The sequence below is a fragment of the Panthera leo genome, chromosome D3, assembly GCF_018350215.1.
Source record: "Panthera leo isolate Ple1 chromosome D3, P.leo_Ple1_pat1.1, whole genome shotgun sequence".
Taxonomy (NCBI): Eukaryota; Metazoa; Chordata; class Mammalia; order Carnivora; family Felidae; genus Panthera; species Panthera leo.
The window spans coordinates 519,538-531,749 of NC_056690.1; the positions used below are offsets into that span (position 1 = coordinate 519,538).

Genomic DNA, 12,212 nt, shown 5'->3' on the forward strand with positions numbered 1-12,212 from the left:
CGGCTTGTGGGTTCGAGCCCCCACATCAGGCTCTGCACCGACAGTGTGGAGCCTACTTGGGATTCTCTCTGCCCCTCACAAGCTTGCCCTCTCTCTCTCCCTCTCAAAAATAAACATTAAAAAAAGTCAAATGAAAACACCAGGCAAACTCTCCAGGCTGGGAGAAAACCAGTGTAGACCCTAACCACGGAATTTGTATAAATTAAAATTTAAAATTGAGGGGCATCTGGGTGGCTCACTTGATTAAGCCTCGGACTTCGGCTCAGGTCACGATCTTGTGGTTCACGACTTCGAGCCCCGCATCGGGGTCTGTGCTGACAGCTCAGAGTCTGGAGCCTGCTTCAGATTCTGTCTCCCTCTCTGCTCCTCCCCCACTCCTGTTCTGTCTCTGTCTCTCTCTCTCAAAAATAAACATTAAAAATTAAAAAATATTTTTTAAATTTATAATTTGCACGAAACTTTCAAAGACGTTAAAGAAATTAGTCTTAGGAGGAGTGAGTCTCATAATAGTTTTTGTTGTTGTTGTTTTTACTTAAAAATGCCTTTTACAAGTGAAAAAATAAAGTTATTCAACTGAATTTTAAAACGTTTGGTTAACCGGAAATATTACTCTACGGCAAGAATAGAATAAACATATCTGTAAATAACAATGTAAAAACAGCCTAGTTATAAGTAAAAGTCCCAAATAAAAATAAAATTAGATTTCCTTTTTTTTAATTTTTTTTTAACGTTTTTTATTTATTTTTGAGACAGGGAGAGACAGAGCATGAACGGGGGAGGGTCAGAGAGAGGGAGACACAGAATCTGAAACAGGCTCCAGGCTCTGAGCTGTCAGCACAGAGGCCGATGCGGGACTCGAACCCACGGACCGCGAGATCATGACCTGAGCCGAAGTCGGCCGCTTAACCGACTGAGCCACCCAGGCGCCCCTAGATTTCCTTTTCTAAACAGCTTCATTGAGATAAAATTCACACGCCATACAATTTACCCATTTGGAGTACGGAATTCATTGTTTCTAGTATATTCACACGGTGGTACAAACATCACAATCTAATTTTAGAACACCGCTTCTAAAGGAAACCCCAGACCCATTACCAGCCCCCACTCTGCTCCCCTCGACCCCGCAGCTGCCCCCGGAGGACCCCCGGCCACGCCTGCGTCTCCGCCCGCTGCCTCCGGGGCTCCCTCCTGCTCGTGGCCCGATTCCCGGCCCGGGTCGCAGAGCCGCTCGGACTCCGCAGGGCCCCTGCCGTGCGCCCGGCCAACCCACACGCGCCGAGAGATGATGTGACCAACTGCCCTTTCAGGCCACCGAACTCTGGCGCGCGTTGTTAACGCTGCGCGAACGCGGATCCCCGACACCCCGGTCGCGACGGGCCGGGGTCGCTCTGGGTTCTCGCCCAGCCCCCCGCTCCCGCCTGCCCCTCCTTCCTGCGCCAGCCCCGCCCCCGCCCCGCGTCCTGAAGCGCTTCCCGCCGGCTGCAGGTCCAGACGCGGCCGCCCACCCGCCGCCAGGGGCCGCTCGCTAACCGCTAACCGTCCCAGCTCCCGGCACCCCCTCCTGGCTCTAAATCCACCCACCTCCTTCTGCCTCATCTCTTTGTTGACACGACCACTTCCCAAACTAGACCAAGCACTCTTGGGGGCAAGGAGGGGCGGGCACACGCAATCTTTCCCTGGGCAGAGCCTCGCATGTAGTCAACAGTGAGTAAATACATGTTTACTGAATGAACGACCTCCGCAGAGAGAAACGAAGAGCACCCCCGATGAGAACAAACCCCTGCTTGGCATCCAGCCACCCACAGGCAGGTGTGTGGGGATGCTGGTGGTGCGAGGCTGGTGCAGGTGCCCCCAGGGGACTTGGGGGGGGGGGGCGAGCATCCCACTAGATCGGTTAAGGGCATATTTGGTCCTGAGTCGGAAGAGGGGAAAGACTGGGGAAGCCACAGCCACTGACCCAGTGCTGGCTGTCTGGCCGGTTGGCCTGCAGCAGCTGTGGTCAAGCTTCCCGGGCTCCTGTGTGGCCCGGCCTCCTCTGCTTCCATCCGGTCCTTCCTGCAGAGGGGGGAGACTCTGGTCAGCTGGAAGGTGGGGCCAGGAAGGAGGTAGGAGAGGAAGGTGGGCCTTGCCCTGGTGAGTCTGCGGCGCTTTGCCCAGGACTCCCTTGGCCTTGGTCCTGTGGATTCTCCCTTGGGGGCTGGAGTCTGTTCTGGAGTTACGGCTTGGCCGGTCTCCCTTACAGAGGGGCAGGTGGAGCCCACGATAGAAAGGTAGGAGCACTGAACGCTTGAGCAGTTATCAGCGGCCAGGGAGAGATTTTCTGCGAGCACTGTCCAGCTTCACGCATTTGCCCGTGTGGTCTGCTTCCCTGTGTGCAAGCGTGCAGAGGCTGCTGCCCTGGGCCGACTGCCCCGGTCCGGGCCACACTGCCTTTCCTTGGAGGTGGCAAAGGAGGCAGGGCGGGTAAGGCCCCAGTGTGAGGGGTTCGTGCTCGAAATATGGGAGTCACAGTTCAGGGAATAATTTATTGGCGTCTGTGATTTCTGGCAAGATTTGGCATCAAGCTTTTTTAAAATAAGTTTATTTTTGACAGAGAGAGAGAGAGAGAGAGAGAGAGAGATCACAGCGGGGGAGGGGGAGGGGCAGAGAGAGAAAGGGAGACACAGAATCCGAAGCAGGCTCCAGGCTCTGAGCTGTCAGCACAGAGCCTGACGCGGGGCTCGAACTCACGAACCGTGAGATCTTGACCTGAGCTGAAGTCGGACACAACTGACGGAGCCCCCCGGGCACCCCTGGCACCAAGCTTTTATTTGCCAGATTGAGATACTATGGAATCATATTTTGGTGTTGAGGTTTGGAAGGAAAGACTGTGGAAAGATGTCTGCTCTGAGAGATTTATACACAAATATCCACGGAAAGAGACTGCATTAATAAAAGAATAGTTAAGAATAAGCAGGGGCTGCGAATGCCCTGTTCTTCCAAGTTCAGGAACAGCTACGCCTCAGGGCCTCCCGGGCCTCTGAGCAGTGCCGGTAGCCTTTGATTTACGGCAGTGAGATACACACAAAAATTTTCCCATTGTAAACACCGTAACGGGCACAGTTCAGGGGCACCAGGTACCCCCGCACCGCCCTGCCGGGGCCACCGTCCACGTCCAGCACTGTCTCGCCCTCCGAGGCTGACGCTCTGTCCCGCTCCACGCTGACGGCGGCCCAGCGCCCGGTACCCACCTTCTACCCGCTGCTTCTACGAATCTGGCTGCTCTAAGGCCTTCCTACGAGTGGAAGCCTGCAGCGTCTGTCCTTCTGGGACCGGCTTATTTCACTCAGCATCATGTCCTCAGCGCCCAGCCAGGTTGTGACACGTGTCAGGATTTCCCTCCTTTTTCAGGTGACTTACATGTCATTGTATGGATGGACTACGTTCTGTTTATCCTTCATCCTGGACACCTGGGCTGCGCCCACGTCTTGGCCGCTGGCCTTGTCGCTGCCGTGGACGGCATGGGCTGGAGCCGCTCCGTGGGGACAGTGGGTGTCTGTGCGGCATGGCTGTTTGACCAGGCACATCAGGCCCAGTTTTATAAACGGCCTGTGAACTTTTCAAGGGCCCATGAGAAATCAGAGACCATAAAGGGTTTTTTTGCCCTGTTCAAAGTACAAAAAAAATGGCAAGTTTTAAATTCTTAAATATTCAAGTTGTGATTTAAATCCAGCCTTCATACAGTTGTATTCCTCATATTCTTTATATTTGATGTAATATGGAGGCAAGACTTTCAAGACTGATACAGTGGCTACAGGTTTGCCCATTTATTTTCGGGAATGTTTATCCGACTCCGTTGTCTAGTGTCATTTCTCTGGAACATGTGCTTAGGGGCATCTGGGAGCCTTGACCTGCAGTGAGGGGACAGAAAGAGTCCCCACAGGGGCGCCTGGGTGGGTCAGTCAGTTGACTTTAGCTCAGGTCGTGATCTTGTGGCTCGCGAGTTCGAGCCCCGTGTCAGACTGCTGTCAGCACAGAGCCCACTTCAGATCCTCTGTCCCCCTCTCTCTTGCCCCTCCCCTGCTTGCACTGTCTCTCTCTCTCTCTCAAAAATCTTTATATATAAAAAAATAAAAGAGTTCCCACAGCCCTTCCACTGTCCCTCGAGCGCTGGCTCATGGAGCTTACGGATCAGGAGAACGGAGGCCCAGGGGTCAGCAGAATGGAACGCGGCCCGGTGCGTAAGCATGACGCAGGGAGATGTGTCCACGCCCCAGGAGAAGGGCCCCGGAAGGGACGGCCCCACCCACACCCGGATCTGGACCTCCAGCCTCCAGGGCTGTGAGGAACAGACGGTGGTTGAACCCACCCCGCTCACGGTGTTTGTTATGCAGCCGCCGCGGACCGGTACGGGTGTCCCATGGCTGCTCAGGGGGCATCGTTGGCCTCGCGGGCCGGTCCTGACTTGAGGACGCTGCAGCCGCTGGCCCAGTGCTGGTCCCCGAGGGCCAGCTGAGAGATGGAAGTTGGCTTCCGGGTTGGCTGCTGCGGCCCGGGGGCCGAGTCCCACTTTCAGAGACGGTCCGGCCATTGTCCGTCTGTGTGTTTGGTCTTCCGGGACTAAAAGGTGGGTCTTGGGTTGCATCAGGGAGATACTTGGCGACCTCATAAGAGCTGTTTCTGAATGTTCCGTAAGTTCAGTGGCCTCCAGGGCCTGCGGTCTGGGAGCTGCTGGCAGGAGCTGCCTGGTGGGCGGCCTCAGCGGCCCCTGGAACGCACGGAGGCCACCCCGGAAGGCTTCGCTCGCACTCCCCATCCGCCGTGCGGGCCGTGCAGGGAACCCACAAGCTCACGCATCACGCCTGCCGGCATCTGGGGCCACACGCGGCACAGGTATGTCCTGACTGCCAGCTGCTGCTCTTGAGGGGAAAACGTTTAAACACCGGTAGCACGTGAACGCTGAAATAGACTTCGAAGTGCTTTTCCGAAGGTAAGAAGTGAAAGAGCTTTGGCGCTGCTCGTGCTGCGCCCAGCAGCCTCCCTCTGCTCTCCTCTCCCGTGTCTTTGTCATTCTTTGGTGGCTGCCGATCAGAATAGGGCTCTGCGTTCATGGTGTTGTACCTCTTTTGAAACCAATTAGCAAAACTTGGGAACAGACTGGTCTAGCAGTGCTTTTGTGACTTCTGAACTATCTTAAACGGATTGCAGATAAATTTAAGTATAAGATTACAGAAAGCCCGAAACTCAGCTGATGTGTGCTGTGATTTGCTATTTTTTCCAAAAACAAAACAAAAAACCCGATAGACGATGATAGCCTCCTTTGGCCTGAGATGTCCTGTGTTGCTGAACGTGTCTTCACGGGGATTCACATGTCGCATGGGCAGCGGGTCGTTTCCGGAGATTTTTGTGGAGGCCAAATGACTGTAAGTGTGGAGGCGCTCTGGAAAATACCAGCCTCACCGGTTCTGCTAGCGCTCCTGTTGATGTGACTTGAGCGGGAGGTACACAGAGTCCTCGGGGGCCCCCCGTGCTGGCTCCCTGACCCCAACCCTGCCATGGGCTCTGGCTCCCGCCTCCTCACAAGCTTCCCCACGGGAGCCTACCCAGAAATGGCTGTCCCTGGGCCGTCCCCTGCGGCTCCACTGTTTTGTCCAGCTCCTGGGCTCTCCTCGTCCGTCTGCGTCACCCCAAGCGCGAGGACACGGTGTGTCTGCCTTTCTCCCTGGGGACCTTCTGCGTTTCTCAGTTCCAGCCCCGGGAGGACTTGTCTTGTGGTCAGAGGTGCTCCTGGCCTGGGGGCCTGAACAGACCAGGAGACAACAAACAGGTTTCCACTGTGCTTTGCGGGGCAAGTGACCCCAGTAAAGAACAAAGGGGCAAGATGAGCACATCTTCACTGGAATCATCTGGAAACCAGAGGTTCAGGGGACACGACATGGGACAGCAAGAGGCCACCACTGACCTCATAGATGGGCAGCAAGGTCCCGGAAAGGCTCAGCCGTCCCCCCCCCACCCCACCCCCAAAGGGCCTGCAGCATCTGGGACGGAAACCAAAGGCAGGACTGAGTCTGGGGCTCGTGGGCCCTGGGCTGGGAGCTGGTGGTCCTGGAGGGGAGCACGGCCATGGGGCGGGAAGACAGACTTGAGGAGGGTTCTAGAACAGGAGTCTAGCTTGTACTGTGGGATGATGGAATGTTCTAGAACCAGATAGAGGTGGTGCTTGCACACTGCTAGGAATGCACTAAAGGCCCCTGAATTGTTTACTTTACAAAAAGTTATGGAGGCTCCTGGGTGACTCAATCGGTTAAGCCTCGGACCTCAGCTGAGGTCATGATCTCACTGTTCATGGGTTCGAGCCCCGCGTCAGGCTCTGTGCGGACGGCTCAGAGCCTGGAGCCTGCTTCGCATTCTGTGTCTCCCTCTCTCTCTACCCCTCCCCCGCTCGTGCTCTGTCTCTCTGTCTCTATCTCTCTCCCAAAAATAAACATTTGAAAATTCTTTTTTAATTTATAAAAATTTAAAAATGGTTAACTTTATGTTCTGTGAATATCACTTCAGTTTTGTTTTATTTGTCTGTTTATTTATTTATTTACTTTGAGGGAGAGAGAGAGCACAGGCAGAAGAGAGGGGCAGAGGGAGAGAGGCGATCGGAAGCAGGTTCCATGCCCAGCACAGAGCCCGACTCGGGGCTCAATCCCATAACCCCCGGGGTCATGACCTGAGCCGAAATCAAGAGTTGGATGCTTGGGGGCGCCTGGGTGGCTCATCTTTCAGGCATCCAACTCTTGATTTCGGCTCAGGTCATGACCTCGCAGTTTGTGAGTCCAAGGCTCACATCAGGCTCTGCACTGGTGGCGTGGAGCCTCCTTGGGATTCTCTCTCTCCCTCTCTCTCTACCCGCTCTCTCTCTCAAAAAAAAAAAAGAAAAAAAAAAAAAGAGAAAAGAGTTGGATGCTCAAAGGACTGAACCTCCCAGGTACTCCATCACTTAATTTAAAAGATAAAAGGGAGGCATCTTGCGGGGGGCGGGGGGGTCTGTCAGTTGAGCCCCTTGATTTCGGCTCAGGTTATGATCTTGCAGTTCGTGGATTCAGGCCCTGCATCAGGCTCTGTGCTGATGATGCGGAAGCTGTTTGGGATTCTCTCTCTCTCTCCCTCTTTGCCGCTTCCCCCACCTCTCAAAATAAATAAATATTGAGAAAAAAAAAAAAGAGAACCGGGGGCAAAGTTGGAGGCCAAACCATCAGCTTTATGAATAGCCAGACAATCGGCCAAATACCCTGCGCGTGGGCAGGGGCGGCTGAGGCTTGGATCTGAGGCTGACTCGGGGCTCCTGGCCATCCTCCCCCATGCGGGGCGGGAGACTCACCCGTGCCTGGGGGCTGCCACGCCTGCTCCCCCAACTGCAGGGCGTGGGCTCACGGCTCAGCCTGCCCGCCTCAGCGGGGTGGTGGGGGGGGGGGGGGGAGGGCACAGGAGCCGGACTCACAGGAGGGTCGCACAGCCCGTGGGTGCTCTGTGACATCAAGCAGAGAGGCTCCTGTTCAACTCAGGGCACGATCCTTCCCAGGAGAAAGGGGTGTTGAAAATTCATTTTCCAGTCAGCGATAAAAAGGGATTTGCTATCAAGTGGGTGAAGGAAGCCAGTCTGGAAAGGCTGCATCTTGTACGGTTCCAGCTCTAGGATAGTGGGGAAAAGGCACGAGGCACAACTACGAGACCAAAAAAGAACCCCCAAAAGATCCACGGTTGCCGGGGTTTCATGGGCAAGGCTGAGCAGGCAGAGCACAGAGGGTTTAGGGCAGTGAAAATACTGTGTGTTAACGTGGTGGCCTTCGTCCAACCGGCAGAACGTCCCGCACCGGCAGTGAACCCGGGAGCTCGTAATAATGTATCTGTGTCACCTGACCAACTGTAGCCGATGTCCCGGCATCCGCTGACGCAATACTAGGGAAACGGGGGAGGGGGCTGTATGGGAACTCCTTGTACTTTCTGCGCAATTTCTGTAGCCCTAAAACTGCTCCAGAAAATGTCTGTTACTGTAAAAAACCTGTTTTGCGAGAGAAAGACGGGGAAGGGGGGAAGGAAGCGGGTGCCCACGCAGGTGCCGTGGGGGACAGGGAGAGCCATCTGGGGCATTGACAGGCCGGGAGCCCCATGGCGTGCGCCAGGCGTCCGCTGCTGCTGCTCTGCCTGCTGCCTGTGTCCTTGGCCTGGAGGCCCAAGACCGTGTTCCATTTGCATAAGGTAAGCACACCCCCCCCCCACCCCCGCAGCGGAGGTGGCCCCCACTCGGGCTCCCGGGCGTTCCCGGCTCCTCTCCGCAGGTGCCTGCCCCCACGAATCCTGTCTGGGCTCTCTGGAAAAGAAGGCCCCCGGGCGTTTGGGCCCCCAGGACAGCTGACGCTGGCTCCCCCAGGCCGCAGGGTCCCCGACGATGACGGTCACAGGCCGGGGAGCCAGGCAGGTAGCGCTGTGCCGGGTGCCCGGTGGGGCCACTCCGTGCTCAGCACGTAGACTTGTGTTTCATAAGAAGCTGTTCTGTAGGTGAACACGGGCTGGAGTTCCTGTTTTTAACTAAGTTTACACACAAGTACGTAAAACTCTGAGTACCCGCCGCGGGAAAAGTCGTTACGAGGGACCCACGCCAACAACAGCTCTGGGGCCTCAGCAGTTTGCTGAGTTTGCAAAGGGCTGTTGCGACCCGAAGCTTGAGGACTTCCATCAAAGGCCTCGGGAGCAGGGGGCCTGCAGCGGCCGGGCCAGGACCGGGGTGACGGCCAGCCGCGGCTCCTGCCCGCCCGTGACCCCGCGCTGCCCTCCTGGGCCCGTAGAAGCTGTGAGAGTCCGTGGCAGCTCTTCCCCTCCCCGCTCCGCCGCTCCTCCTCTCGTCCTCTGTGCCTCGGTTTACCTCCCGTCCGCGCGGCTCACCACACAGACCACGTTAGTCCTCTTCCCCTCCCTTTCCGCTGGCTCCCCCCGCCAAGAGCCCCACCAGGTCTGGGACATTCGGGAACTTGGAAGGAAGCAGAAAGGAGGGGAGGGTGCTCCTAAATCAAGAAGCCCTACTGGGCGCTGGGTCCGCAGGGGATGCCAGGCCCCTGAGGAGCGCCTGGAGGGCCCGAGCCACTGCTGTGTCCCCAGCAGCCTGGAGTCACAGACGCTCTGCACCACCCAGACCGGCTCCCTCCAGGGCCGGGCCCGGCAGAAGGCGTCCGAGCGGGCTGGCCGGCACCAGGAGGAGGAGGAGGGTCCCGCCGCCCAGAGCCGGCCGCCCAGGGGGCAGGGGGCCGGCGGAGAGAACGGGGTCTCCCCTCCGGCGGCCGGCGGCCGAACGGCCACGCCTGCTCCAAGCACTCCGAATGCCGGAGCCGCTGCTGTGTGCTCAGCGTCTCCAGCTCCGAGCTGACCTGCAGATCCATGACCATCTTCCTGCAGTGTCAGCCTTGGCGCAAGGCGAGCCGGCGGCCGGGCCGCGGCAGGGAGGGCCGGGGCCAGGGCGGGAGGCGGGCGCCAGGCTCCGGCTCTGTGTCCCCAGCCCAACGGGAGCCACTGCACCAAGGACGACGAGTGCCAGAGCAGGTGTTGCCTCGCTCCGACCGAGGTCAGCCACCGCCGCTGCGTCCCCCAGAGAGGGATCCTGGTTCAGTGCCTGCTCTTGGTGAGTGGCCCCCGATGCCCGGGGGGAGGGGCTGCCCGGAGCCCTGGACTGGCCCTAGGGCCTGCGCCGAGCGAACGGGATTCTCCGAACCCACGGAGCGTCCCCTTCCAGGAGAGGCTGTCCTCTGCCGTCTGGACACTGGCCTCTGCGTCCGCTTCCTTGAGCAGGAAGGCCCGGGCGAGGCCTCCGAAAAGGAAACAGGTCACAGGCAGGTCCCTCGGGGTCTCGGCAGGGAACAGGTGCCCCCGCCTGGGAAAGGGCCATCTGATGCGTGGCTGGGTGGTGAACCCACCTCACCAGGTGCCAGGATTCCCAACGTGGGGCTGAAGGCGGGGGGTGGGGGTTGGGGACAGAGGGAGGGGGTGGAAGAAGGGACTTTGGAGATGAGGGGGTGAGAGATGGGGAGGGGGTGGACAGAGGTGGGGAGGGTCGGAGACGGGGAGGGGGCCACAGCAGCTGGAGATGGGCCTTGGGGGGTTGCTGAGAGAACGCACGGGTGCAGTGATGTGTGGGTGTTTAAGTACGTGGTCTGATGCCGGAATCCATAACTTCTTTCCGATTATGAAGGGGTCTCTGCTCCCCGGGTTAAGGAGCACATTTTTGAGCACATACGACCTCTTTGGAGGTCCCAGGGGAGCACTGGGCACAGCAGGTGTTCACCGCAGTGTGTAAATGCTGGATTCCCTGTGTGGTCCTTGCCCCAGACGAGCTGGTTCCGCCAGTGAGGGTGAGGGTGGGGGCGGTGTTGGGTGCCTGACGGGCCCCGTATCTCCCTGTGCCTTTTCTAACTTTGCCCCGTTAGTGACGGGGAAACTCATCCTCGTGGAAGAACCAGTCCCGACCCGGGAGAAGCTCAGCCTGGATCTCGTGCCTGCGTTTAGCTGGGAGCTCAGCTTGCGGTTCCCGCCGCTCGTTCTGGGCTGTGAAAACCTGCAGGTGTCAGACGCGCCCGTCCTGTCCTGTCCTGTCGTACCAGCGAGCTCCGGAGGACGAACCGTAGCTCCGGGGAACCTGCAGCTTGACGGCCTCACATCAGTGAGCCCCGCTGACCGAGTCAAGGCACTGCGTCACTTGTATTGTTTTCAGACAATAAAGATAATACAGATCTGTAGAAGACGTGGAGACCGTGGAGAGGTGGAGCCTGCTCGGGTTGCCTGCCTAGGAATGTGCGTCCAGCAGAGACGAGCCTGACCTGGAGGGAGAGGGGCAGAGCAGGGGCGTGCCCTCCCCACGGGGCGTCTTGTCCTGGCAGGTAGAAATCATCCGCCCACTGTCCCAAACTGAAAAGCCTCCCCTGAGCGTTGCTGCCCGACAGGAAACACAAGCAAACACAAGCACGGGAGCAGAGCGGAGCCAGGACTCCCTGGAGGGGCCCCAGGTCCTGCCGCTTCCCTGGGAGCAGACGTGCTGGCTAACTCCGAGCCCGTTCCCACCAGGGCCTTCTTGGCGTTCCCAGAGCGCAGGGCCTCGGGCGAAGCACCCGGACAACTGCCTTCTGGGGCTCCCGTCGCCCATGCTGACACCGGGCTGCTTCTCTGAGCGCCTTAAAAATATTTCGCCTCCTCCCTCCCCACCTCGTCCCTTCTGCCCCTCCTCCTCCTCCCCCTCTTCCCCCCCTCCTTCTTCCACTCCTCCTCCCCTCCCCCTTCCTCTCCCTCTTCCCTTCCTCCCCTCGTTCTCCCCCTCCTCCTCCCCTTCCTCTCCCTCTTCCTTTCCTCCCCTCCCCCTTCCTCTCCCTCCTCCCTTCTGCCTCTCCTCCTCCTTCTTCCACTCCTCCCCTCCCCCTTCCTCTCCCTCCTCCCTTCCTCCTCCCCTCCTTTTCCCCCTCCTCCTCCCCTTCCTCTCCCTCTTCCCTTCCTCCCCTCCCCCTTCCTCTCCCTCTTCCCTTCTTCCCCTTTCTATCTCTTCTTTCCCACCTCCTCCTCCTTCTCCCCCTTCTTCTCTTCTTTTCCCTTTCCTCTCCATCCTTCCTTCCTCTCCTCTCCTCCCTCCTCCTTAGCCTGAGCTAAGATGATTGTTGCAGAGAAAGTTAGGAGAAGCCATTGCTTCTATCCTAATAATGAGAGCAGGTGAGGTAAGCCATAAAGTATAGCTAAAAAAAAAAAAAAAAAAAAAAAAGGAAAGAACAGATGTAAGTGTAAAACATAACGTACAAAGCATTTAGAAGAAAAATAGGATACTTTCTTGATTTCGGATTCAACAAAGAGTTCTTAGATATGACCAAATGTCACTCATAAGAGAAAAGGTAGATAAACCCCTAAAATTAAGAACTTTCATTCTATGATACATACCATTTTATAGGTTTTATTAAAACTTGCAGAAACCACATGCTTTTAAAAAATGTTTATTTATTTTTGAGAGAGAGAAAGAGGCAGAGAGGGAGAGAGAATCCCAAGCAGGGTCAGCACTGTCAGTGCAGAGCCCGATGTGCGGCTCAGACTCACATGCCACAAAATCATGACCTGAGCCGAAATCAAGAGTCGGACGCTTAACCAACAGTCACCCAGGCACCGCTATTTTTTTTATCTTATTATTTTATATTTTACTTTATATTTAATTGCATTTCATTATT

At 57.0% G+C, this 12,212-nt stretch overlaps 1 protein-coding gene across 1 annotated transcript; it reads left to right on the forward strand.

Annotated features, from left to right (window-relative positions):
* The first annotated feature begins 4,226 nt into the window (after positions 1-4,226).
* On the forward strand, positions 4,227-11,257 carry LRCOL1 (leucine rich colipase like 1). Its single transcript, XM_042911155.1, has 8 exons — positions 4,227-4,386; positions 4,472-4,606; positions 4,691-4,872; positions 8,125-8,226; positions 9,124-9,435; positions 9,518-9,640; positions 9,752-9,848; positions 10,443-11,257. Exons 1-8 carry the CDS (start codon positions 4,227-4,229, stop codon positions 10,829-10,831), a joined length of 1,500 nt encoding a protein of 499 aa, XP_042767089.1. The 3' UTR covers positions 10,832-11,257.
* Positions 11,258-12,212: the final 955 nt, after the last annotated feature.

Excerpts from the sequence above, each read along its gene's own strand:
- LRCOL1 (XM_042911155.1), top strand. The coding sequence starts at position 4,227 with ATGACGCAGGGAGATGTGTCCACGCCCCAGGAGAAGGGCCCCGGAAGG. Across the intron at positions 9,436-9,517 it reads AGTGTCAGCCTTGGCGCAAG|CCCAACGGGAGCCACTGCAC; the intron begins GCGAGCCGGCGG and ends CTGTGTCCCCAG. Across the intron at positions 9,641-9,751 it reads TGGTTCAGTGCCTGCTCTTG|GAGAGGCTGTCCTCTGCCGT; the intron begins GTGAGTGGCCCC and ends GTCCCCTTCCAG.